The following is a 27,965-nucleotide window of genomic DNA, read 5'->3' on the forward strand; positions in this document are numbered from 1 at the left end:
TATCATTAAATGTAAAAATGTTTATTCACAATCCTTGAGAAGTTACCATTCCTTCAGAAAATTCTTTATGAACAAAAAGCCAAAAAATTACAACAGTAGCTTATGCCAAACCAAAAATATACATCTGATGTAATATAAACCTTAAAAAGCAGGAACACAGGCAATGTGAATATAGAGTATTTTTTAAATTATTTCCATGGCACAACTGCAATTTAAATTTTAAGACAGATATAAATAATAGCATAACCTAATGCATATTTACATATCAAAGTATATTTATTTCTATGAGACTAAAAAATGACAAAACTGCAGATGTCATTGTATAGAAGTTCAGATATCGAAAGGGCCACACAACTTTTCATGGACAGAAGAACTTCACTATCTCTACCTGGGCCTTCCTGAACCATTGAGAGCATGCACCATCACTGCTGAAGAAAGCAAGACAGCAAGGGAGACAGAACAGTGTGCCCGCCACAGTGACACTCAGTCCTCAGCCAAACCAAGGGAATGCAGTTAGGGAGCGTTTCTCAGCCCTGGTCTTCCACATGGATCCAGACACAGGCCGTCGACACACAGATACGTTAGTTCCGTCCCACAAAGCACCTTGTACTACAAGGCAAAGGGAAGGGCAATACAATCAACAGGACCTTTCCTATCAGAAAGGATTTTATTTACTTGGAAATACCCGTATTTTAATGTTTTCTTAATTCATTCACAGAATATGTTCTGTATAAAATCTTGCAAAGATTATCCACTGGAAATATAGAAATAAAAGAAATGAAAGCAAACAGTTAAGATCTCAATTTAAAGCCAACATAGTGGCATGTAAAAGGAAGTAAAAAAATTTAATTTATATTGTTAACTATTATATGATTATTACCAACTCAAAGTATCCAAACTGAAAGTTTCTTTAATCTTGTTATTTTCTATTCAGATTGAGTAAGCACTGAATTAGGATGTGTATATGTGAGAGGTGTGGAAAGAAAGCCGATCTCAGCACGCTTTGGGGTCATCTCCGATTAACTGCTGACTACTCGACAACAAAATTAAAGGAAGTCGTCAACGTAAACGATGCTGGAAAAGGGACCAGCCTTATAAATAAATCCAACATCCCTCCCTCATGTTGCCTTTATATCTGCTGAGAACTAACAAAAGACTTTCAGATTTTTATTTCTGTAATAAAATAGGTTTACTAAAGCAGTCAAAGTAAAACAAAAATGATTTAAGATGCAGAACTCTGACCAGGGTGAACAGGAATGCCATGAATGTTTGATATGTCAGCTCACCGAGTCAGTCCTGGGACACAGAAGGCAGATGTTGAGACCGCACCTGACAGAAGCATTCAGCTGTCTCTCCACTCCTGGACTTGTCACAAGGTTTCTATGCCACCGTACAAAAAGGCTCAGCATCCATCTGTACATTCTAGGTGATTTTTAACATTTGGTAAGTAGGTCACACAGTTTCATCATATCGGATCTGCTGGTCCATATCAGACTGATTGGTGGCAGGATCCGACAGTTCTAAGACAGGATTCACAAACCCGGAGTACTCAGAATTGCCGTTATCGTCCATCTCGGCGCTGACGAAGTCGTTCTCCCACTCCAACCCATTGGAATCATCAGAGGCGGACGTGGGGTTGCTGCCCTTCTTGCTACTGTACTTCAGTGCTGCCCGAAGGATGTCCTCTTCTGTCTTCGAGCGCTCTCTCATTGGCAGCATCCGATTCATTCCTAGCATAATAAAAAGCTGTATTAAGGAACTTGCCAGCTAAACCAGCATAGTGGCACACACCTTTAATTCCAGTACCCAGGAAGCAGAGCTCTGAGTTTGGGGCCAGTCTGGTCTACAAAGTGAGCTCCGGGACAGCCAGGGCTATAGAGAAACTCTGTCTCAAAAAAACGAACAAACCAATGAACCAACCAAGACTTGTCGGTTTAATAACAGGACTGCTCTTCTGTGACTCTAGTTGTGAATTAACCTAGGGAGCCAGTCCTGTGGAAGCTTTCTTCAGAGAAGAATCTGGGGTGCAATCACGTCACATGTCTCTGATAAAAAACGCAACACTCATCACCTGATAGGATCTCAGAAGGGCCATAAATCAAACACAACAGAGACCGAGAGTCCATTGCTCTGAGTCTAAGGCCACTCAGTAGCTTTGCCAAGGTCTTTTTCCCACTGGATGAAAGCTGCGTTTCCTGGGGAAAGGAGAAGACAGGCTTTCCTGCATCTCCCAGGTCCCTGCTAACACTGCCTGCACTTCCGGCGCCTCAGCCAACCCCGTGAAGTCAAGTGGAGCACAAGCACCAGCTACACTTTAGAGAAAAGAGTCTGCAGCAGAGAGGTACAAGTCACACAGCTATGAAGCAGAACAGGGACTGAACCCAGGGCTCTCTGCAGACTGAAGTCTCTACTGCTGAACTTCGTCCTAGCCAAGACTGAATTCTAGTGCACCCAGTCTGGCTCCAAAGTCTGTGTTCTCCTGCTATTTAGATTCTCTACGACACTAGAGTGCAGATATTTCATATTCATTCTGGATATAAATTGTTAGTAACATGAATCTCAAAAATACTGAAGCAGATGGAGGGGAGAAAGAACAAAAATTTCTAAATACTAACCTTCATTGGTAAAAACTAAAATCTAGGGTGGGCAAAGAGGTTCTAAGGAATAGGAGACACAACCACCTCTATCTTCTGACCTTAAAGAATCAGCTCTCACAGTAAAGAAAGGAAAAGGAGTATTAAATAAACCTTCACCACTATTGTCTGCCACTCCTGAAAAAAAAAAAAATCAGACTTAACTCAGTAAAGCAACTAATTAATACTATGACTTGGAAGACTAACCCGATAAAATTCAGACTTCTATAGAACAACAGCTTGTGTTCTATAAAAAAAAAAATCCTTAAGAATTAAATTGCTCATTTATAGTGAGTCAGCCATTAATCGAGTTTTGACTTTAAACTGCTCAGAAAGAGGCAGTAATCCCTCATGTGGAAAACTTCCTGAGTTAGGTTAGAAACATTTTTTTTTAAACTTAATATTTGCTTTCTAAGAGAAATAGAAAAGATCTTCTGAGAAAATTGGGAGGGGGAGAGGGGATGGAGGAGTAAAGGGGAGAAGAGAGAAGAGGGAGGGATTAAGGGGAAGGGGAGGAGAACATGAGGAAACAGGATGGTTGAATTGGGGGAGAGACAGAGGGAAAGCAAGGAAAGCAATTATCTTGATACAAGGAGCCATTCATTATAGGGTTAGGGAGAAATCTGGTACTAGAGAAACTCCCAGGCTAGCAATAGCGGAGAGGGTGCCTGCACTGGCCTCCCCCTGTAAACAGACTGATAACTACCTTAATTTCATCACAGAACCTAGACCCAGTAACTGATGGAAGCAGATGCAGAGATCCACAGCTAAGTGCTGGGCTGAGCTTCCGGAGTCCTGTAGAAGAGCTGTTCCCTGTCCTTCACACATGTTGTGGTGTGCACCTGTGTGTTGTGGGATAAACTTTTTGCACACAGTGTCACTGATTAGTTTAATAAAAAGCTGAACGGCCAACAGCTAGGCAGGAATCTGGGCAGAGGACGCTGGGAAGAAGAGAGATGCCAGGAGATGCAGAGGAAGCAGCATGGGCAATACAGCATAAAGGTAACCGAGCCATGTAAAAGAATGTAGATGAAAAGGTATGGGTTAATTGAAACAAGCCTAAGCTATCAGCTGAGCTTTCACAATTAATAGGAAGTCTCTGGTCATAATTTGGGAGTTGGCTGGCAGGATGGAGAAAGACTTGCTATACATGTGCACACACACAGCTGGATGTTGTACTCATGCCTTGAAGCCTAGTACTCAGCAGGCAGAGGTGGGTGGATCTCTATGAGTTCGGGCCAACAACAAGGGTCAGTGTGACTGCGAGGGACAAGGTGACAGACCTTCTTCATCCTCCCACTCCAGGTCCAGGGAGGTGCTGTCGTCGTTCCCGCTGGCCGACTTGGTCTTGGTCATTAAGTCACAGCTGCTTTCAGTGTTTGGTGTCAGTACTGTGGCGTCAGATGAGAGTCCTGGAACACACACCACACGGACGAGATGTCACTGTGCTCTTCCCACAGCAGCCGTCTGCTTTCTTATCTTTTCCTGGGTAGCGACTGTCTCTCTAAATCTTAATGTTCCTCCAAGCTTCCACCAACACAGCTCTTAATGTGGCAAAAAGTAAACTGAAAATGTGGAGAGAATCTTTTAAAAGACTTACTACTGCTTCGAAAAACTTCGTACTGTGACTTCATGTTTCTCAAACAAGATTCGAAGTCATCTTCTGGTCCTGCACTGTAATGAAAGTGAATTTAGGAAATGCGTCTGGAATAGACTAACAGAATACTTATGTGAGTGACGGGATTTCTCGCCTGAAGCCTCTTCCCCAAGTTGTAACTGCTGAACAATCAGAATATTCTGGTGAAAATGGGTCTTCATATTTGTAATGCTACCATGAAACTGAAAACAGATTAACTGTGAAGGCCAATCCTCAAAGCTGATTGGTAAGTTCAATTCACAATAACCCTCGACCAACAAGCATAGGCATGTTCTTCCTTAAGGAAAATAAACAATGAAGGTTGCTACCAACTTACCTGAAAAAGTCCAGTTACTACAGCCCTTTTTTACATGAAGATGCTGTTATCCTTACAAATGCAAAGTCATTTTGAATAAATGATCACAGAGCTAAAAGAAGAAGTTCTCAGTATTCTCTATGATAATGTCTTAGAGGAAAGTATATGAGTGTATATATGAAAGGGTGTTAAGGATTGAACCCGGGGTCTCGAGTGTGGGAATACATTTACACACATCTTGAGAACAGTGGTCTGTCTGGAAATAACACTTTCTGCCACAAATGGAGGAGGAAACACGTTGCTCTTTACCTTTGATAGTCTCCACTGCCAGGATGATAGCGCTGTGTAGCTCTCTGCTTTTCTTGCTTTGGAAACACAATGTAATACAGAATTATTTTGATGTTAAGTTAACACTTTAAAAAAAAATACCCATGCAATGCCAACATCCTTTGCCTAATTTCTAAAAACAAAAAGTTAGTATTATTCCACTGAAGTCTTTTCCTTCATCGCTACTTCTACATCCTTTTATTTAAGGACTTTAAATTTTAAGGAATTACTCTCAGCTCATCAGTGTGATGCTGTCAGACTGAGAATTCTGCGGTTGTGAAGTGTACTAGAGCCCCTCACGTTCTCAACACTCTAAGAACCTCCATGACTAGAAGGGTATGGCAGGAAGCCAGCATTCAGGTCATGCTGCCGTCTTCTTTGACACGGAATAATGAGAAATGTAAAGGTTTGGAAGGCTGACCCGGGAATGTTAATGGCGGTGGAGCATCTGTGACTTAGCACAGGCTTCTCTAGACCTCTTGGAGCTGTGCTTTGATAGTGGCTGTGTATTCCTGGCACAGTGTAACCTTCTGCTTCTGCATCTTTTAAATACAGATGGCTACTTTCCTGCCTTAGCATATTCAGTTACTATGAAAAGCAATGAATCAGCACGTGTCTGTACAGTTGGGTTCATGTATGATATGCAAATGATATATTCCCAGAACAAGCGTTTAGCCACGGAAGCAAGAACACAGAGAACCTCGATTACCCACAGTGACACATGCTTCAGTGGAATGCTTTAACCTAGTGGTTCTCAACCTTCCTAATGCTGTGACCCTTCAATACAGTTCTTCATGTTGTGGTGGCCCCCAACTATAACATTACTTTTATTGCTACTTCATAACTATAAATTTGCTACTGCTATGAATCATAATGTAAATATCTGATATGCAACCCCTGTGAAAGTGATCTTTTGACCCCTAAAGGGGTCACAACCCACAGGTTGAGAACCACTGCTTTAACCAGATACGGCAGAGAATTTATTATTGTAAAAAGAATGTCTATATTAAGAGCATCAATTAGTTTCATAGAAAGTGAAGTTGATTTTAACATTTTCCAGTACTTAGGATATACTAAAAAGGATACTTCCCCATAAGGACCCTGCTGAAACCCACCCCCATGAAGAGAGAAAGAGAGAAAGAGGGAGGGAGAAAGGGAGAGAGAGAAGGGAGGGAGGGAGGGAGGGAGGGAGGGAGGGAGGGAGGGAGGGAGGGAGGGAGGGAAGGAGGAGAGAGGTAGGGGCACAGAAATCACAAAGACAGGAATTTTCAGTTTGTCTAAATCTCCATGTGATTTGAGTTTTGTACTCAACACTGGACCACAACACTGGTGGCAAACCCACGCAGGCAATGACGGAGGGAGATAGTGAGCAGTGTACCGGCTAAGTACCACCGTGCCTCGACTCTGGCTCTCCGGGGTCCCAGCTATAAGACCTGCCCTTCACCTTCCTCGTCTGTAGAGTAGAGATTTCAAATGCCCCCTTTCTCCCAGACTGCTGTGAATTTTCTACTAAGAACCTTCTTAGTAGCGTTCCTGACCCTGCTATAAAAACCTGCTCCTGACAGTTGTCAAGCATGTGGAACAATGCCATAACCCCACGTCACGGGAAGAGATGGTACATCTGTCTTTCTTGATACGATGCCAAAGATGTTCTCTACCTCTTAGTGTCTCAGACACATAAGAAATTGAGAATTAAACAATACCCCTAGTGAGCCATAAATCATTTATCTTGACTTATATTAAGTATAAGAATCTTATAATTTAAGAAATTGTTTTAAAAAATCTTCATGAAAATACAATAAAACGCTTGAGAAATTATACTGAAGATCAGTTTTGAAATATTTGCCTTCTAAATACATTTTCCCTAAAAGGATATGAATTCAGAACCCTAGGATTCATCTTAGGCTAAACAAGGATCAGTTCCTGCTAATCTAAAGCTGTAGAGTACACAGTATCATGTTTATGTTTCTTCTAGAAGGTCAGGATGGATTCATTTGCCTTTGAGAATCCTAGGGATATATGTGTAAGTACATCCTTTGCTTCCCAAGGAGCTGTTGATTCTAGCAGGAAAGTCCCAACTTGGAATAGTCAGAGAAAACAAGGAGAGGTAACCCTGGTGTGCGCTGGGGTCTTCCCCCTCACCTCCAGGAGCTTTCGCTGCCTTGCTGCCCTGGCTGCTTCACGCTGGGCAGCGTATAAAGCTTCTTCTTCTAGTCTTAACTTCTCCTCTTGTAAGGCTAACTGTACATGAACAAAACGGTAAGGATTAACGGAAACCAGAACCTGTCTAGCTGCTCTAAACACCAGCTATTCCAATTACAAAACAAAACAGAAATCATTGAAAATAATGATATCTATGAAGCATATCAATACTGCTATTTTTGTGGCTGCCCACAACATACCCCAGATGTTATGTAAGACATGACTGAGTTCTTTAGAAAGTGCAATGATCCTCATTTCCAGTCACCATTTTAATACTTGTCACCCCGACTATAGTAGGTTTGGCCCTCACAAATCAAAGAGCCCTAAATACAAGGCCAATAATATCTATGCTTTTTTCCGAATTCTGGTCTTTCCATTTAATTGACATCCATACATATTTTTCAATTTTATTAGCATTCATCATTCAAAAACTGCTTTCCAATTTAAGCTCTGATCTCCCACAATAGCTTACACAGAAGCTCAGTGGTAAGTATTGCATATGAAACCAAAGTTAACACACCAAGTATTAACCTTTCTTCTTTAGAGTACTGTCGTCATCTCCTGTGTAGATTAAATTAACACACTGTAACTTACTAATGGTACTAAACGTATTGTTTTTATTTTTACTTTAAGCAATTCCCTCTGGTACTGCAGACTGAGCCCAGCATCTTGTACACTATAGCTGGCCTAGAGGACCAGAAGGTTACTTCTGATACAGGGTCTCCTTAAATATATAGTTCAGGCCAACCTTGACCTTGCTATGTTCCTAAGGCTAGCCTCAAACTCATTCTCCTGCCTGCACCTCTCAAGGGCTGGGGTTATAGGCACATAGCACCATGCCCAGCTCAAAAGACTGCTTTCACTGTGGAGTGGAATACAACTAATTCTCTTTAGTTCAGTGATAATGAAGCTGTGGTCACAGGCCACATCCATAGATATATGTAACAACTGTGACTGGTAGGGTCCTTGGTTCACTGAGGACAAAAAAACCCAAGACAAACAAAACCTTAAACACAACTCAGTGAGAAACGGAGCAGCTGATTTAGGCTGGCTGCAGCAAAGGTGCTTGTTCTGGCTTGGCAATTCCTGTTAGTGAACTGAGAACTACCTGTTTTGCTGCCACATCACATGACCTCTATCAAACCAATCACAGTAAGGCGGAATAAGCTTCCACTTTTAAATCATTTTTCTCTGTAGTTATGAAAACAGAGCCCAGTGACTGTTGGTAACACACCGGTGAGACCCCAACCAACAGGCTTCAAGAATATTTACTCAACAGGGTACAGCACTTACCTCCCTCTGGAGTTTCCTATCCACATCTTTCTGTTTTTCAGCAATCGAATCATAATGCCTCTCTTGTAAGTCAACAATTTCTTCCTCAGTAAGTGGCCTAGGGAACAGGGAGGGAGGGGAAGGGAAACAAAACAAACAAAAGCCTTCTGACGAACCTGAGTCCAAATAGAACATTCCAAAGCCAGGGGAACGCTAAACTTTTCCTACCCAAAACTGAATGAAAGCAACCTGATAGAGCTTCAATTGTGAGACTATAAACTGAAGTACAATAGTCGTCTTCCTGCCGGTGTAAGAGGATATGCTTTCCTTTCCTCTGTAGCTGCCCGTTAATAAGTACAGACTTGGCTACTCTCTGCACAGGCTCTACCTGACAGCTATCCTACACTACACCCAAACAGCTCACCACAGAGCACAACTTCAGTGTGCTGTACTCTCTTCCCAGGGCTCACAGCCAGAGCCTAGTCCTCCCACCCATCAGCCCGGGCTCCTTCCTCACACTGCGCCATCCAGCCAGTATCTCCTGGCCTCCACTCAAGACAGCGGGGATCTCACAGCAGGCCCCAATTCCTTTCTTACCACACACCCTCCTGTGTTCCTACAATCACACCAATTACTCTGCCTATCTCTGGGCCCTGAACATTTTCCACTTTAGTCCTTTCTGCTGTGGGCTGCGAGGAAAAAAAGGCGGCAACAATTTGGCCCTCAGTCTCCATCAACAGTCCTTTAACTTACCATGTTACATAACTCTGTAACTTTAAGTTTCCTATTCAAACTTTTTCTTAAAGGTAACTTAATTTGACCTCTACTCCCTTGCTTAAATATATCAAATTATTCTTCCTTCCCTCTCCTAACGAGGCAGTAACCTACCTGAGGTCATTGCTACACTGAGAATTCATTCAAGTCAATGCTTGGATCGTGTATCGTGCCAGCTGCTCCCAACAACATTGAAAGTATAGAGGCAGCGATTACATGGGAAGGCAATGAGATGGATGCAGATTAAGGGGAAGCACGTGGCACAGCTAGGATTTAAATGCAGGCGGTCCAACCCCTTGTTTCCTGTCCTCTCGTCCTTGCTTCCCCTCATTCATCAGTACACAGTCCTCAGCTTCCGCCACTCCAGCAACGCTGGACTCAATAGCTTCTGTGTTGTTAAACAACTTAAGTCCTTCCTACTGAAGTTTCATGAACAGGCTGAGCATCCCCCCTAGCCTGGCCTGACCCTTCTCATTTACCTTCGCCTTCCTAGGCTGTGATCGTTTTCTTCCTACCACTTCTCATTTGTTTTCAAACTCTTCCACTGAGTGCCTATGTGATTCCCACACCACTCTTCCTCATGCTCTATTTTATCATCCTCCACAGGTTTGCGAGCCCAGCCCTCTGAGGTGGTGGGTGGGAAATGACCCTCTGACTTAGTAAATGCTACATAAATGCTCTACCACTGAGCTGGTTACCCCTGGGCATGGCAAAGTAGGCTAAAATTCTTAGCATTCAGAAGGATCAATAATTAAAGGCCACTCTGAACCACACAGAACTCGAGGCCAGCTGGGCTGTGTAGCAAATTCCCAACCCCAGACAAACACATCCTGAAACAAAGCAAAGTACAACAATACTAAGACCTTAGATATATTTATTTAAAAGCTAACTTAAAACTTCTCACGTAATATATTTCAATTGTATTCTTTCCCTTCCCTTAATGCCTCCCAGATCTTCTCTACCTCTTTCTCCATCCAATTTCATGCCCTCTCTTCTCTTGCCTCAAAAAGAAGAAAAATAAACATAAAACAAAAATGAAAACAGATAACTAAAAAGAAAATCACTTAAGATTAAAACAACTACAAACAGCTTCTTGGTTAGGGGTGGGACCCTGTGTCAACTTCCCCATTGTCATTGCTGGGATTCTGTCTGGTTTGAACCTGTGCAGAGACCCTGGACTTTAACTGTTTTCTCCGTATCTTCCACTGAAAGCAAGACACATTTCCATCACTCTATACGGTCCCCCAGTGCTTCCTTCTCATCAATTATCTCACTTTGTATGCACATTTTTTGACTATACATGAAGGTCTCCTTCGCCAGGCTAATAATTGCTAACCAACTCTTTAGAGATTAGGCCAGATGTCATTGGCTTAAAAGAAGCCCCTTTGGACAACCTCCCCACACATACTTTGTCATATTCCCTAGCTTCACTAGTATGTTTTATAATAGTTGAGAGAGAGAGAGAGAGAGAGAGAGAGAGAGAGAGAGAGAGAGAGAGAGAGAGAGAGAGCGCACCAGTGAGCTTGAGACTAGACTAACCAGGGCTTTGCACAAGGGAGGCCTGTGCATGCTACACAAGCATTCTACCACCAAACCATATTCTCAGCCTTTGCTTTTTTCTTTGTAAGAGGTTCGTGCAGCCCAGGCAATCTTCCTGAGTGTGCTATCAGAAGCCTACTTCACCTGATTTTGTTTCCAGTGCAGCCATCACAATCTGCAACATCACATCAAGTGCACACTCAACCTTTCAATCCCAGTATCTAACACAGTATCTAGCACATGGATAGCTGCCCAAAAAGGTTTGCTAAACTAAAAAAATGCAAGAGCAAAATGACCAAAAAGGAAACAATTCCCTTGACATTAGGAACATCTTTCTTTTTTATGTGTATGGGTTGTCCTGCCTGCATGTATGTCTATGCACCACGACATGCCTGGTACCCAGGGAGGCCAGTAGAAGGTATTGGATCCCCTACAACTGGAGTTACAGATGATTGTGAGCCACCCTGCAGGTGCTGGAAATCAAACCTGTGGACCAGCAGTCAGTGCTCTTAACCACTGAGCCATCTCTCCTGCTTAGGAACTTCTGAGTTAAAGACCAAGCCTTCTTTAGCAAGCAGTCTATGCAATTTAACAGCAGATAAGAAGACTATGTGAATAAACTACAGTATAAGGTTCTAGTTACTTCTGAAGTAGTAAGAAGGGTTTTGAATTGTAGAATGTTTTTGTAGAGTGGTTCTCAACCTTCCTAACCCTGCGGCTCTTTAATACAGTTTCTCACGTTTTGGTGACCTCCCCCACCATCAAATTATTTTTGTTGCTATTTCACACTGTAACTTCGCTGTTATGGTATATAATGTAAATATGTGACGTGTGACCACTGTGAAAAGACCCCAGAGGGGGTCTCCATCCACAGGCTGAGAACCACTGTTTAGAATGTCACAAGGAAGAAAACGGGGTAGGACAAGAAAAGAGATGGAGTTGTCAGTGCTAAGCGGCTCTAAGAAAACTAAATGATTTATAACCTAGGCCTAACTTAGACAGAAAATCGATAAATTGGCATAAACAAACATTTTTATTATTCAAAATAGTCTCTCTCTCTCTCTCTCTCTCTCTCTCTCTCTCTCTCTTTTGAGACAGGGTTCCTCTGTATCTTTGTAGGCTGTCCTGTCTCCTCATTGCTGAGATTAAAGGCGTGCACCACCACCACCTGGTTATTTTTCTTTTATATAAAGAGAAAATTTTGCTTCTGAAACACAAGTGTTCACGGTCTTGAAGACTATGATAAGAAACTCTCTGGAATGCTTATTTCAAGGGCTCACACACTCAAAATGGCTTCAGAAAGTCCCTGAAACTGACTGGATTCACTAGGCCCTTTTCCTGCTACAGTGAGCAATGAAAGCTTCTAGTTAGTCCCTCTTAGATAAACCAAGCTGTGAAGAAGACTCTGAGATCAGACCAGTTGCCTACAAGAACTTTAGACCAACCAAGGTATCTGGAAAGGACCCTGTAGCCCAGCCATTTGAACCACTTGTAGGCTGTGCAGTAAGCTCCAGGTCCCCAGTCTTGTGAGCTGTCACCCGTACTGGGGTGGCCTAGGTGATCCAGCTGTCTTTTGAGTCACTTCTGCTAACTCACTGGTACCTCAAGGGGGACTCAGTGGTGCCTGTACTTTGTGGTCCGTCTGGGCTCCCTGTCTGGAGTGAGATGGGTGTGCTGTATCTCCCCGGGAAAAGTTCTGTCACATAACACTTAAACATTTTATTGTTTTGAAAAGCCTTACCTATGGCTGCTTCCTGGACTCTCCCCCTGCACGAAAATTAAACAAGTAAAAGGATTTTCACTAGTTGTACTCACTAAGGCAAGCCAAAGCAATTTTCATTTAATCAAAAATATTTTTACTTACCTACTTCTGCCACAGTAAGCAAATTCATTATTAAAAGGATTTAAAACAAACAAAAAAACCTTTACTATTTTTCAAAGGCAAAACTCAATTACAGAATAACCATTTGTTGGATAATTCTTAAATTTTTCTAATATTTGTTATGTAGGAAATGAACTCACAGTTAGGAAGTGTCAGACAACACACTCACTATGTCTTCAACATTTGTGGCTGTCTGCTATTCAGATCTTAAAGTTTTAAAATTTACATACCTATTAAAAAGATTTTTTGTAACCCTGCCCTGGAAGTCAGAACTCTTGTTCTCCACCTGTGGGTCATGACCCCTTTGTGTGTGTGTGTGGGGGGGGGCATCACATATCATTCCTAACAGTAGCAAAATTACAGTTATGAAGTAAGCAAACTAATGTTACGGCTGGGGCCACTCCATGAGGAGCTGTACCAAGGGCTGCAGTGTTAGGAGGGTTGAGAACCACTGCCATAGACTTTCTGGCCACTAGAGAGCATGCAGACGAGCAAATGACTGGGAGCCGGCCAAGGATGGGAAGTACAATGGCTGTCACTCTGCCTTCGTTACAGGTCTCACACAGAAGGGGAACTTCTGTCATGCTGCCTACATTTTGTGCTCCGTGGCTTCACTATTTAAAATAATCCCTAGCACAGAGAGATTTTGGGTTAAAATACAACCTCCCCCCCAGTATGGTGTACAGCTGTTCCCTGATGTTCCTAGCACAAGGTGTGACGGATCTCGCACAGAGACTATGTGGGCAGAAAAGTTTCAGTAAAGCGTGTTGACAGTGAGTTCAAAGTTCGAGCTAGCACCTATGCTAAGGAAAGTATTTTCAATAGAAACACATGGAATAAGCCTATCAATTTATCATGTGATGAAATGCTAAGAACACAGGTTTCAGGAGTCTATCTTAGTTCCCCTAGGAGGATTTGCTGCCAGCATTCATGGGGATTCTGAAACACTTAAATCACCACACACATGAGTTGGGGCTGGGAAAATGATTATTATGCCCAGTGTTGCTCTTGCAGAGGGATCTGAGTTTAGTTCCCAGCACCAAACCATGTGATTTATAGCCACCTGCGATTCCAGCTGCAGAGGACCTGATCTACTGCCTTCTTTTGCTCTCTGAAAGTACCTGCACACATGGCATATACTCAGCAGAATACACACGTACATGAATAAAAATAAAAAATAAATCTAAAAAGAAGAAAAAAATGGGCTGGCCCAGTTTCTTTTACAAAATAATGAATTAAATTCTCAAAGGTCCACAGTCATGTGGGAAGTAGCATCACAAAACAGGATGGTGAGTAGTCAGGACCAGGTGGGGCAGGAGAAGGGCTGGTCAGCAGAGTGAGAGCTAGCAAAACGCCCCTAGCAGACTCCTAAAGAGCACCTCAGGGAAAGGCACCGGCTCTTCTGAGAAGCAAGATGCTGAGGTGGGCTATGAAGCTGAAAGAAGCCGTATTTGTGGAGGAGAAGGAGACGGAGGAACCGCTGAGAAGGGAAGGGAGGAGACTTCAAGGAAGGCGGGTGCTGCTTCTCTAGAAAAACGAAGGCTGGTTCCCTAAACTGTCTACTAGATGATGTTGTATGTGCCTACTTTTGGAAAATCTTTTTTCTTTTTTTTTTTTTTTTTTTCTAGACAGGGTTTCTCTGTGAAGCCTTGGTTGACCTGGAACTCACTGTAGAGACCAGGCTGGCCTTGAACCCATAGATCTACCTGCTTCTGCCTCTCAAATGCTGGGATTAAAGGTGTGTGCCAGTCCTGCCTGGCTGGGGCAGTTTTTCTATCAAATACAAATGTTGAAATGGACAAATTTGAACTACTTTAGTAACTTAAAATTACATTTTATTACTTATGTATGTATATTTGTGCTCAACTCTACACGTGAGTCATGGCAGGCATGTTGAGGTCAGAGGACAACTTGTAGGAGTCAGCTTCCCTTTTCTGCCAGGTAGGTCCTGGCGGCTGAACTCTTGCCTGGTGGCAAGGGCCTTTACCTACTGAGTTATCTCAGTGATGTAAACACTCAAAGGAAAGTAGACACATTTTCCTTTCGGAGGACCCTAGGAAGGGGAGTCCTCCGCACACATTCACATGGCTAAAGCTGGACCTCAGCACACAGACTCAAACTCTCCTAACTGTGCCTCTGCATATTCAGTATATAGCACAGCTCACTGACTCGAAATTGTATTTTTTTTAAAAAAGATTTTGGCATTTCTATTCTTACGTTCATCTTAAATTTGACTGAGCTTTTAATAAAATGATATAGAAAATCAATATTAATAGCAATTGATGGGAGGTAAAGGTTAAAGTGAGGAATTTTATAATCATACATACATTCTATCCTCAAAAAGCCACAGAAAACAGGGATTCTAGATTGAAGTATTCTACTTATGTAAGGGAAAGGAATTAGAAATATCTTCTTTTTGAAGTTTCTTGGATTCTATAAAAGGCAAAAAAAAAAAAAACCCCTCTTGTGTCCAGCATCATATTCACAATACAGTAGAAAATTCTGATTACTAAAATAAATTAATCAAAGAAGAAAAAGATGCAGAAGGGATGAGAAAGAAGTAAAAAGCAAGACAATAAAGGTATAACTAAAGCACCAATCAGTAAGAACAGACTGTAAGTTATATACTTACCTCATCGCTCTCTACTAGGTTCTCAAACTGAAAGGATAAAAAGACAACCATCAGGAGGGATGTTTGTCGAGTATACACATCTCACAAGAAACTGACACGTCTTTTAACCTTCAAAATAACACATCTTTATAAGGTACTCATCTTTATATGAGTGTCTTTTATGATGAGCATATTTGGTATATTCTAGTCCACAAAATGGCCAACACAAGCAAGCATATATAATTCTTTTTCTGTGCATCAGAATTCACAATACTAAGCCAGGCCTGGTGGTACAGATCTCAGTTACTCTGAAGGCAGAGGCAGGAAGACCAGCCTTGGTGACAGCGTGGGTTTAAGTCCAGCCTGTGAGAGTCAGTGAGACCCCGTCTCACAATAAAAAGTGAACTAAGAGGGATGCGGATGTGGCTCAGAGTGCTAACCAAGTACTCCTGGGACCTGCCTCCTAAACAAGGGACAATACTGAAATAAACACTGGACACATGTGATGTAAATTTTATAGTCCATACTAGACGTGGTTCTGAACCATTTCCCATCTTTCTTTTTAAGTATTTATTTAACTTTATTTTATGTTCATTTGATATGAAGGTGCCAGATTCTCTGGAACTGGAGTTATAGACTGCTGTGCACTGCCATGTGGGTGCTGGGAGTTGAACCCAGGTCCTCTGGAAGAGTAGCTAGTGCTCGTAACCACTGAGCCACATCTCCAGCCCTCATTCCCCTTATCTCAAAGACCCAGGTTTAGTTCCTAGCACCTACCAGGTGGCTCACAAAAGTCAGTTAACTTGCCTTTAATTCCAGCACTTGGGAGGCAGAGTCAGGAGGAGCTCAGAGAGTTCAAGGCCAGTCTGGTCTACAAAGCCAGTTCAAGGCCAGCCAGAGCTACAGGTAAAGCCTTGTTTCAAAGTCTGTAACTCACTAGGAATCTGCTGCCCTCTTCTGGTCTCTGTCAGCACTGCATACATACGGTGCCCTCACGTGCAGGCAAAATCTTATACACATAAAACACATCAAAGAAAAGAAGAAGAAAAAAAAGAATTGTGGACATTTTTGGATTCCACTAAATGCTCAAGGACTCACCTCTATGGTCAAATGCTCTCCTCTTGGGCATGTTCTAAAGTACTTTGATCTGGGAAGAAAAACATAAAAATGATAAAAATCACAACGAACTCTTAAAATAGATTTAATATTATGGCATAAAGTATTCATAAAGCAAACAACAAGAAATATAGAACACCTTGTATATCTAAAAACCAAATTTATCCAAGACTATATAGTTTAGGGTTTTTTCTCTTTTGGTTTTTTTGAGACAGGGTTTCTCTGTATAACAGCCCTGCTTGTCCTAAAACTCACGTTGTAGACCAGGCTGGCCTCGAACTCACTGAGATGGGCCTGCCTTTGCCTCCCGACTACTGGGATTAAAGGCATTCACACCAGATGTTTAAATTTAGTTAACCAATCTTTTTATTGGCACTAATGCATACTAAGACTGTAATAATTTATACAATTATCACATAGTAAAGAATACAATAACATTTAAAATTTATTTTCCTTTACTGTTATCAAGTAAAATATCTTGTTAATAATGGAGGCGAATACAACCAAACCATATTACGCGTTTGTCATGTCATTATGCATTGACATATTATGTATGAATATTTCAGTGAATTTCATTATTATGTATAATTAATATGTCAAAAACTAGAAAGTCCTTTAAAATACACATACTAAATAATATACAATGAGTATGCCCTTTATATTTTAGATATGCAAAATATCACAACTCTGGAAGGGTAATATCTGGCAACGTGTGAAGCCGAATGATGATCTACAGCTGGGGGCGCTCCTGCCTGCAATCCCATTGCTTAAAAGGCTGAGACAGGAGAGCTGCTGGGAGTCTGAATCCAGCTCAGGCTACATAGCCAGGTCTTAGTCTTAAGACAAAACAAGACAAAGAGAGCCTTCTAGATAATAGTCATATATTCACAGAAAGCTTTTGTTCTTTTCTTATGCCTTCACAAATGAAACAAGAAAGAACATTTCAATGATGCCTCCTTAGAGCACAGGTAGTGCCAGTCGACCGCAGTGCCCTTCAGTGGGCACTCCATCAAAAGCATGAAGGACCCAGGACTCAAGTCTTCCACACTATGGACTGCTAGGTTTAACAAATTTGGAATACAAAAAGCTATCTTGACTTATTTTCTACCTTACAGATCTGTTCCAGAGTGAAGGGCGAGTCTTTTGTCAATCACCCAAGATCCTAACGCATCCAGTTACGGTCAGTTCCATATTCACCTTTACCATGGCTGCCACACCCATCAACAGCCTCTGCTCTGCCTCACTAGAATGCGCACGTCCATAACTGTTCAATTCCTCACACAATTTTCAGAAGCCTTCAGCGCTGTAAGAACTTCCCTAGGGGATCTCAGAGATGAGTTGCTGCTGTAAGAGGCAGCACAGAGAATGACAAGAACCACGAAGACAGACAGGCAGAATGTGCTAACAGAGGTGGACTATGGGAGAGGGCGGAAATCAAGATGAGCTGTCGGAGATGAGGAAGGTTAAAAACGGAACAAGTGTGCAGCCTGCAGAGCAACATCCACATGAAGCCAAGCGTCCAGGTGCTAACAGGGTGAGGAACGCAGACTTCAAGAACACAGAATGTGTCCAGAACGGTTCCCGCTTGTTTCTTAAAAACTTCCTTTCCTCCACACTCCTACAGTGGCAGTTACCCCAGAGTGAACCCCACTGTCCGGTATGGTAAATGCTATGAAGCACTGGAAATGCAACCATCTGAATTTGGGGGGCTATGAAATGCCAAATCAAAATGGATGTTAAAGACAGAATAAAAGCAACCGAAATATCTACTTCAGTCACTAAGCTCCTCAGCATATTTGCAAGGTTAGATGTGAAAAACGCCCAGAACGTCATTAATTCATCCCGTCTCTGTGTTTAATCTATCAGTTCTGCAGCTGAAAACATCCCCACACAGGTTCCAGGACTAAGAGCACAGCTGTGAGTCTAGCTGTGTTCATTTCAGATGTAATGCACCCACATCAGTGCTTTCACATAACACATGGCTGCGTTTTTCATAAAAAAGATTCTCACCAAATATTGGTAACAAATAATTCAAAAAATTGTTTTGAATGTGACAACATTCAAAACAGGTCTGGTCCAGTAATTTAAATCATACTATCTATAAATAAGGGATAAACAGCCATTCTACTTTCTAGAACTCTATTGTTAGCATATAAGTGGGTCAGATCGTACAAAAGTTTCTGGATTTACTTAAAAAATAAAAAAAAGAGCAATCCAGAATGGAAAATCTGATTTTCTTCTAGCATGCTTATACGAGAAAATAAGAAGATAAAAACTTTTCTCTTTTCACATTTGTACAACGTGACTAAAGACACTGAATGCTTTGGGAAGAAGAGCTAGTGTTTCTTTGGTACAGATTTCAAACACTAGGGTTAAGAGAAGAAAATACACACTTAAGAAAGTAGGTAACGGGGGGGGGGGGGCTCGGCGGTTAAGAGCATTGTGTGCTCTTCCAAAGGACCTGAGTTCGATTCCCAGCAACCACATGGTGGCTCACAACCATCTGCAATGAGGTCTGGTGTCCTCGTCTAGCCTGCAGGCATATATGCAAACAGAATATTGTATCCATAATAAATAAATAAATATTAAAAAAAGGAGGCAAGGGCCAAGCTACTCAGCTTCAAATGATTTCACTTATGATAATAAAATAAGGTCACAAGATAACTCCCAAGTTCAGAGATTCTTGGAGTTAACAAGCAAGATGGCACCATCAAATGAGGAAGTCTGCTGTGGAATAACCCTTTTGTACACTGTGAAGATGTGTCACTGTGGTTAGTTTAATAAACAAGCCGACTGGCCAATGGTGGAACAGAATAAGGTTAGGTGGGAAAGTAAGTGAGAATGTTGGGAAGGAGAAGGGCAGAGTCAGGAGTGACCAGCCAGTCAGAAGGAATTGGATACACAAGGCAGGATAGAGAGGTAAAAGCCTCAAGCCTCAAGGCAGCATACAGATGAATAGAACTATGTTAAGTTGTAAGAGCTAGTTAGTAACAAGCCTGAACTATTGGCTGAACATTTGTAATTAATATAAGCCTCAGTGTGTTTATTTGAGAACTATGGCAGGACAGGAAAACTCTGCCTACAGAGTCCCCCAGGTCCTGTTTGTAGCAAAAATCAACAGAAAAATGGGTTAATAGGTCACTGCTGCCACCTTGGATAGTTGAGCTAGGAAAAAGAGAAAAAGAAGGGGCACAAGAAGGAAGAGTCTCTGGATTGGACAACATACATAAAATAACAGATTTTGTTTAGTTCCACGAACTATTTCAGGTTGGAAGCAGCCATTCTTCCAATGTGACAAGAGGCAGCCACCTTGCTATGAAGACGGCTGTGTCACCTACAAGTGCTCTATTCTCTTTCTCTCTGTCTATCTTTATGCCTACACTTCTGGTTTTTTATTTGTTTTGTTTTTTCGAGACAGGATTTCTCTGCATAGCCCTGGCTGTCCTGTAACTAGCTCTATAGATCAGGCTGTCCTTGAACTCAGAGATCTACCCTCCTCCGGGCCCCCCCACCCACCCAGTGCTGGGATTAAAGGTGTGTGCCACTACTGCCCGGCTACTGTTATAATTTGAAATATTTCCTATTACTCATTCCCAGTTTCTTATATTTATTCCCATTGCTATCACTAAGAGAATTTCTGTACATTCTATTTGTTACAGGCACAAAGGGCTATAATGAAGTTCTTGTACAAATACTTGGCATTCCACATTAATGGGCTAGAAAAAATTATCTTCTTAGTACTAAGGAAGTAGAGCAATGAAAATCTCTTATTAGTAAAAGTATACACTGTCATAAACTTGAAAAACTTTAACATAGTTTAATACTGATGAAGATGTGCATAAGCTATGAACCTGTCATTTCATTCCTGGGAATCTCTTGTGATGTCATTAGAATGCTAACTAATGGTAACAGCAAAAAAACAAAGGGAAAAGACTACAACCACCCTCGAAATAACAGAAATGTCCATCAATTTATCAATGGATAAACTGTGGTATTATAAAATATAATTTAATGCTGCAAAGGAAGAGAGATGAGTGGGTGATCAGGTATGAAAATAAGAGCTTCGGACAAGCATTGTTCAAAGTCACTGGGAGCAAAGACAAACATTACAAATATTTACTGTATCTGAGGTAATTACAGAGGAGCAAGAACGCAATTCTTTCCTTAAATCTAGCTAGGCAAGTCAGCATAAGCTTGCTTCAAGTGCCAGGAACCACAGAGTCTGAGGGCACTGAGTGGAGATGATGCAGAGTGAACGCATGAATAATACATGTGACCAACTTGAGGCTGGGGAGAAACCAAGAATCGCTTGGGTTAGGGTGGTGCCAGTGAGAGAAGCAGACAAATACTTAGCGGATAAAAAAATCCCAGGGAAGGACTGGACAGTGAGAATGATGGGAAGTGGGGTCAGAATCCTAATGGGGTTACAATGTGCAAGAGACAAAAGGCAAGAATGGGGACAGCAAAACTGTAAACAGGGCTAGTCAGAGATGCAAGACTTCAGGAGGGAAAGGATAAGAAACAGGGAGGTGAGAAGCCAGCAGAGTCCTCTGGGAATACAGCAGGGCCACAGAGCTGAGCGGAGAAGACAATGATTAAGGTCACATCACATGTACATTTAACTTTTATCAAGTCAAGCATCTGCGCAGGAGAAAAGGGAGGTAAGCAATAGCAGGCAAAACTTGACCATGGCTGTAATAAGATGCACACTTGCACCAGGGCGATCTAAACAGCAATTAAAGAAAACAGAGTGTATTTCCCATCTCAGCCTGGAGCTCTGCAAAGTTGAGCGTCACCATGCTTGACTAGTAGACAGTCCTTATGTCCCTGAGGAGTCTCAACATGAGACAGATTCCTGCGTTCATTCTACCACTAAAAAAACGTGAATGTGGGCTCAACATAAAAAGAGCAGCAGAGAAGCAAAACAGACTGTGGTTGGGACATGGGGTATTAATAAAGGAATTCAGAATAGCTTGGGAGTAAAAAATGTACTGCCTTGTTATCAAGATACAAAGATAAATTTAAATCTTGTTGAAAACAGGCTGAAAATGAAGTTTTTAATGCTTTTCTGTTATGTTGCATAGTGGGCTAAAAAAAAAACCAATAAAACTCAAAAGTACACATTGGTGTTCTTCTTTTTCAACTCATTTTATATCCTACCTGGTGAAACACAGTAAGACGATCCTTCGTATTTTGGTTGAAGATTATAAATAAATGATGAGCAACAAAGGTAAGTGGTTCCAAAGTCTACTAAAAATTAAAAGCCTCCCAAGATACCTCCCCACTCCCAACAAAAGACTGGGCAGGATATAAATCATATGCCTGGCAAACACTATTATGAAGATGATGATGGGCACTGCTCTCCAGCTGACATCAAATATTTCAGCGGAGGTTTAACCACTCAAATCTGAAGGGGTAAGATTGACAGATGTCTCAAGGAGGGATGATGCCAACGTGAGTATGTCATGCCTATTCTTTGCCTCACTGCCTGAGCTGATGGCCTGGCTGTCTTCTGCCTATGTGCTGGGACTCAAACTGGCTTTCCTGGGTCAGAAGCTTGTATACCGTAGACATTGACAGTTTGCACTGGAGCCAATCCCTCATAACAAATGTCACTGTGTATCTACGTTGCAGCTACTGGTAGACATATGGCTATGTATCTGAGGAGGCCTTACAGAACTGGTAATCATAAAGGGAAAAGAGTTACTATTAACAGTGCCTTCTGAATGATGAAATTTAGAATGGATATTCAGAAAATTATTTTTATGCCTTGAAAGAGCAGTGGAGTTAGGTTTTCCCTCTGTGCACGGCAAAGACAGAAAACATAGACTAAAAACAAACGAAACAGCCACTGCCTCTTGAGAAGAGCATGCTCAAGAGGACACTAGTAACAAAAGGAAGCTCAGGCCTCCAGCTTCCCTGCTGTGTGCACACCTGAACTCACCCAGCCCCTGCTGTGGAAGGTAAGACATGTGACTTCTTTTCATGGGTGACACCGAATCTTCTCTTCTTCCTTCTCTAAGTTACTGACTGACAGGCAAAGCAACGTGTTAATATTTAGGATGTGAAAATAAATAATAATTAACCTTGAAGTCAAACAGGGAAGACACAAATTTAAATTACAAACAAGGCTGTGTTTTAATCACCCTGAAGAGGAATCGGCCCATACCCAAATAGGGGAAAGGGTGGTTCAGAATATCAGAGATCAAAAGCCAGGGACGTGAAAACAGTGACACAGTAAAGAAGCCATATTCCCAGAGTCACAATTATTGACATCTACTATGGGCTAGGAACTTAACTAGGACCCAGGTACTCAACAGGAAGCCAAGATCAGCGTGGACGTGACGACAGAGCGTGTATTCAAAAGGCTAAGTAGGTAAGAGGAGCTCAGAAGAGCAGACCGTTCAGCTGGGCTGTGAGCTCTTATTGCCAAAGGATTGGTGATGCTTCAAGGAAACTCTGGAAGATAATTCTTGAATAGCCAGTGAAAAGATGAGTAAGCAGGTGTTATCTAAGTGAAAAGGGAAGAAACAGATTCAAGGAGGAATGTAGCACAGAGACAAGAAAAGAAAAAAAAAAAACAGGCAAGAAATACATAGTGTAGAATCTGGAAGGACACATTAAAGGTTCCGCAGAGTTTAGCCTTTATCCTAGAAGTAAGGTAAGCACTAAAATGAGGAATCTGCAGGCCAGTCTGATGCAGACGGTTCCTCAGGAGAGATTCCCTCTTCTAAAATATGTTTAGGTTTGTGTCATCTTGACAACAACAAACACACACAACGAGCCAGCACGGACGCAGAGGCTGCAGACACAGGAAGGAAGGTTCACAGCCAAGGTGGCTGTAGAGCAGTTTTCTAAGAATGCAGGAAACAATGAAGGGCTGAGAAGGAAAGAGAGCGCAGCACTGTGAGATGGACTGCAAGCTGTACTGACAGCCACTGGGAGTGAGCAGGCAGTGTCTCAGGACACAGACGGAGTAGACGGAACAACAGGATACAGAGGGAGTGGGTAAACGCTGTGGTTCACAGTACTACCCAAAAGTACACTGGGAAAAAAATATATCCAGGAAGAACAAAGATCAGAGCAAAGTCCTGAAATCTCTAAGCGGCAACACAGAACAGGCCACGTTTTTTGTATCAATTTAAATCCACTACTGTGAAAGGTAACTTGTGAAATCTCGGAAGCATCTTTAATCTGTAAGTTTCTCAAAGCCCATAAATATGCACACCAAAAAAACAAATCCCTTACTATCGACAACACAGATTCCCCTATCTTAGCAACACACAGTATGGCAAAACATCACACGTAAAGGCAAAGGGTGAGAGAACACTGCTCCTTAGCATCAGGGCTAACACAATCCGGCTGGAGTAGGGGATGCTAAAGGAGTGGCCAATCGGAGAATTGAGGCAAGATAGGATCAATACTATTTTCAAATGAAGGATAACATTTTATCAAAAAGTTAAAATATGAAGATTTGTAAATATGTTGTTTTGAAACAAGAATATCTTCATTTCTTTAATTTTTAAAAATGCTTTTTTTCAGATCTATTTGTATTGATGTGTTTTAGCTGAGAACAAAATTAAGTTACAGATGCTGAAACACAGGAATGCACATGATAAAATGGATATATGATGAACATGAATTCCACACAAGTGATCAGGCTGCTGCAGGAGAAAAACAAGATCCAGAAATTTAGCCATAGGAAATAGCAGCAGAAGTCATTAAACAAGGAAACACCACGATGCAGTGTAGAAAGCCCAATTACTATGAGTACAGAAAGTACTACGAGAACAATTTGGAAGCCACTAATTGGATGAAAAGAAAGCCAACACTTAGAAAGACAAAACAGAGTCCAAGTGTATAAAGGGAGACTAAAACAGAATCTAGGCAAGAGCATCCCCATGCTTTGTCGTAGTCTACAAAGGTACACGAAACGGTAGTGGCTGAAGTAAGAGGAAAGGCTAAATTTCCTTGGGATAAGCAGTGTACATGTAAAGGTAATTAATGAAGGAAAGACACCAGAAACCCCATTATCTGACAGCTAGAAAGAGTAAGACTAGCCAAGAAAGAGACAGAAAAGGAGAAGACGGCAGGACCCTGCAGAGATCAAGTAAACAGCTTCAAGAAGCTTATCACACAAGACAGGGTCAAGTTGTTGAGCTACTCATAAATTCTTCACCAAGAGCGTCCAGGATTCTTCACAGACACAGAGGGTAAGAAATGTTATCTACAAAATAAAAAGCTATAAGCTATTACCAGATAAGGGCTCTGGTTGCAGAGGGACTTTGACTGCAATTCCAGCTCTGTTATCTCAGGCCAGTTAAACTCTCTAAGCTTTGGTTTTCAGCCTATTATACAAGTGCAAGCTCAATAACATTAATCTAAAAGTTCAAAATCCAAAATACTCCAAACTCTAAAACCTTTTGTGAGCCAACCTGAGGCCACAACGTGGAAATTCCATACCTGACTTCACACAACAGGAAGACGGTCAAATGCAGGAGAGTTTGAGGCCAGCCTGGGTAACATTAAGACAAACATTACATAAACATTACACTGTTTAAAGCAAACAGTGTAAAACCACAGACAGATTAAAAATATTACAAAATCACTTTCAGGTATATAAAGTGTGTATGAAATACAACTTGGGTCCATGTCTAACAGGGTTGTATATAGAAATATTCCAAAATCCTATTGAAAAATTAAGAAATCGGTCTCAAGCATCTTGGCTAGCTAGTGTACAAAATTTTCAACAGACAGGAGTGTGCAAAAGAATAAACGAGATAACGTGTAGTATTTCGAATACTGCCTGGCACACAGGAAATAGCTAAACATTGGCAGGCACTAAGTCATTTTCACTGGAAACCATTGTCTGGAAGCAAGTCTGCTGCTAGAACCCAAAGGGCTGACACCCATTAAATAGAACACACCGAACGTGATCGATCACACCTTTGCATAAGTCATACATCTTAACCGGACCAAGTGTGGGCAATTTTACCGCGACCTAAAGTATGGAATTAAAATAGAACACAACAAAACACAACTAGGTTTCCAAGAACCCTATCTAAGAGAAAGTGCCATGGACGGCTGGGGATGTGGCTCAGCTGGAGAGAGCTGTCTTAAACCATGTGACACCCAGGATTCAAGCCCCAGCACTGCATGAACCAGGCGAGGTTGCACACCTCTAGTCCCAGAATTTGGGAGTTGGAGACAGAGCAATTAGAAGTTCAAGGGACATGCTAAAAGTTAACACACACTTCTAATATCGTCCAGAGAAACAGAATTGGTGAGCATATGGAGTTCTTCAAAATGTGCTCATCAGCTAACCCTCAAAATGAAGAAGGTTAACCCCTCAGGATATCAACATTCTGTCTCTTGGCAGTTAAGGTCTCCAACTTGCTTTAGCACTTACACTGGTATTTTGACTGGTCAGCAGTTATCCTAGCATATAAAATCCTAGAGCGCACTCGAGTACAGTGGGTAATTATAGTGTTGAGACTGCGTGGTGTAGAGTTAGTGATCTCGTTTTGAGAGACTCCAGGGAAATCTGCAAGGCTAAGAAATCAGGCCTCGAATGACAAAGCACCCCTGTGGAGTTGTGGAGTTCAGCCTAAATGAGCCTAGGAAAGACTAGGATGTCCTATATTTTTCTAGTCATGATAAGTACAGTGACATAAACTCAAGGTAAACTTTTGTGATTACCCATTTTTTTTTTTTCACCTCTAGAAGTAACTACTAACTGGTCAGATGCATGCCTAACATAGCAACTAAACTGAAAGACTGTTTAATCTTATTGTGTTTAAGTAACTACATGCTTCCAGGATGCTGCTAAGAATTGTTAAGACTAATATTAAACAGTGCGTTCACCAGAAGATTCGAGTAAGGAAACAGGATTGGTACTGGTCAGATGGTCTTAGATCAGTATCCATGCCACATAGGGCTTACTCAAAGTGTCTACCCAGGGCAAAGTGCAGACTCACGATCAAGTATTATGACATATGTACAGACAACGCACACTTGATTCCCTCAGTCCCTCCTGTTACTCCTATCCTATGCTGCCAAGCTCGTGTTCAGCCAGTAGAATCCACAATTTTAATGAACAGTATATGCAAAATGTCATTTGTAAAATCACCATGGGGGAGGGGAATCCAAGTAATGTTAAATATAAAAACATTTTATCTACTGCAGAATACAAAACACTCCTTCCCTAAGTTAGAACATTACACCTTCCAAGGCAATAACCTAAAGCCAAAGATGGTACATGTCCAATCCTTCCATGAGTCTATTTGCATAGCTTAGTGAAAGGGTTCATCCACACAAAACTTACAATATGATTTTGTATTACAATATTAAACAGATGTCACTCCCCTGTGACCATAACAGTATAGAAATCAGGAAAATCAAAATACCAAACTAAGCAGAAATCTTCTAAGTCCATTCACTCCGATTCTAGGGACGCATAGTGTAAAGCCTTAGTTATTCTGTATCCCAGGGGATATGCTGCCTGATTAGTGAATCATATTTTAAAACGTCTCCATGACTCAAAGATTCTAAATTACAAATCCCTTGGTTTCAGTGTGCATGCTGGAAGGTACAAAGCTATTGGCTGAAAATCTGGCAGTATGCTTAAGAAAGTACAAAATAGTGCCTGGCTTAGATTTTTTTAATTCTAGGCTAAAGTTCCCGGAAAATACTTAGTAACAATAAAGTCAACACCAACGCTATGTGCTATGTGCCTCGTTTTTCTTCACAGTACTCTAGGAAATAAAAGTATAACAAGGAGATAATCATAAAATTTTGCTATTGGATGGCGTGGATAGAAAAATCTTAAGCATATTCCACTTCGCACAAGAGAAGTGATGTTTGGCGATACTTGGATTACCAAGAACGCGAGTAGCAATCACAGCGTGCTATCCTTTCCAAATTTCTAAGTATTAATATGAAAAGAATTACATTGTGCCGCACCAATCACTTAAATGTCCAATGTGCGTTGTGATCCGGCAGCTCTTGACCTAACAGAGTTAGTTCATCAGAGCTTGGAGAAAGTGACTTCTACTTAAAATTCACCTGAGGCATTAACCTCGGGGCCAGGTTTTCACCTGCTCTGTTAAGGCCCAAAAGAAAATCAAAGACATGGACGGACGCTTTGACATGAAACAAATTCAAAGCAGGGTGTGTCCAGGAGTCAATGCCGGGTGCACACCGGGGACGCTGCCTCCCGAGGCGGATCCTCGGGGACAGAGAGCTTGGACGGGGGCGGCAGGGACCATCACCGCCGACCTTCGGCCGGGCCTCCCGGGCCTGCGCTGCCGCTTACCCGCCGCCGGCTCGCTGCAGCCGCCCCGTTTCCCGGCGGAGCAGCCCGAAGCACTGCGTCCAGCAGCAGTTCCCCATCGCATGCCGCCCGGCGCCGCCGCTCCTCCTCCAGCCGCGAGCCCAGGCGGAGCAGCTGCATCCGCGCCGGCCGGAGCGCGGCAATCGGCGACCCAGGGGACAAAGGCCACCGCTAGGCACGCGGGCACCGGGCTACCGCGGCGCAAGGGACGAGCGCAGGGCGGTGGGGTCCCGGGTCGCCAGCCGTCCGCATGGCCCGCACGCTATCCACCGCCCGCGCCGGTCACCGCCCCGGCAGCCGCGGGAGGCCCGTGCCGCCACGCCCC

At 42.2% G+C, this 27,965-nt stretch overlaps 1 protein-coding gene across 3 annotated transcripts; it reads right to left on the reverse strand.

The window, feature by feature from the left end:
• On the reverse strand, nucleotides 1-27,954 carry Ap1ar (adaptor related protein complex 1 associated regulatory protein). Of its 3 annotated transcripts, XM_050149361.1 has the most exons (11): nucleotides 27,623-27,954; nucleotides 24,772-24,823; nucleotides 16,291-16,339; nucleotides 15,214-15,240; nucleotides 12,441-12,466; nucleotides 8,408-8,504; nucleotides 7,055-7,153; nucleotides 4,895-4,950; nucleotides 4,234-4,307; nucleotides 3,917-4,045; nucleotides 1-1,730 (listed from the first exon to the last, which is right to left on the reverse strand). In XM_050149361.1, the coding sequence occupies exons 1-11, from the start codon at nucleotides 27,702-27,704 to the stop codon at nucleotides 1,453-1,455; spliced, it is 969 nt and encodes a 322-aa protein (XP_050005318.1). In that variant the 5' UTR covers nucleotides 27,705-27,954; the 3' UTR covers nucleotides 1-1,452. The 3 variants fall into 3 exon arrangements, with proteins under 3 accessions (XP_050005318.1, XP_050005379.1, XP_050005450.1); XM_050149422.1 differs by lacking the exon at nucleotides 24,772-24,823; XM_050149493.1 differs by lacking the exons at nucleotides 12,441-12,466; nucleotides 16,291-16,339; nucleotides 24,772-24,823; nucleotides 27,623-27,954 and having other exon boundaries at nucleotides 15,214-15,233.
• Nucleotides 27,955-27,965: the final 11 nt, after the last annotated feature.

This window comes from Alexandromys fortis, unplaced genomic scaffold (assembly GCF_014885135.2).
Source record: "Alexandromys fortis isolate MF-2015 unplaced genomic scaffold, M_Fortis_MF-2015_v1.1 scaffold_19, whole genome shotgun sequence".
In the NCBI taxonomy this organism is placed as follows: domain Eukaryota; kingdom Metazoa; phylum Chordata; class Mammalia; order Rodentia; family Cricetidae; genus Alexandromys; species Alexandromys fortis.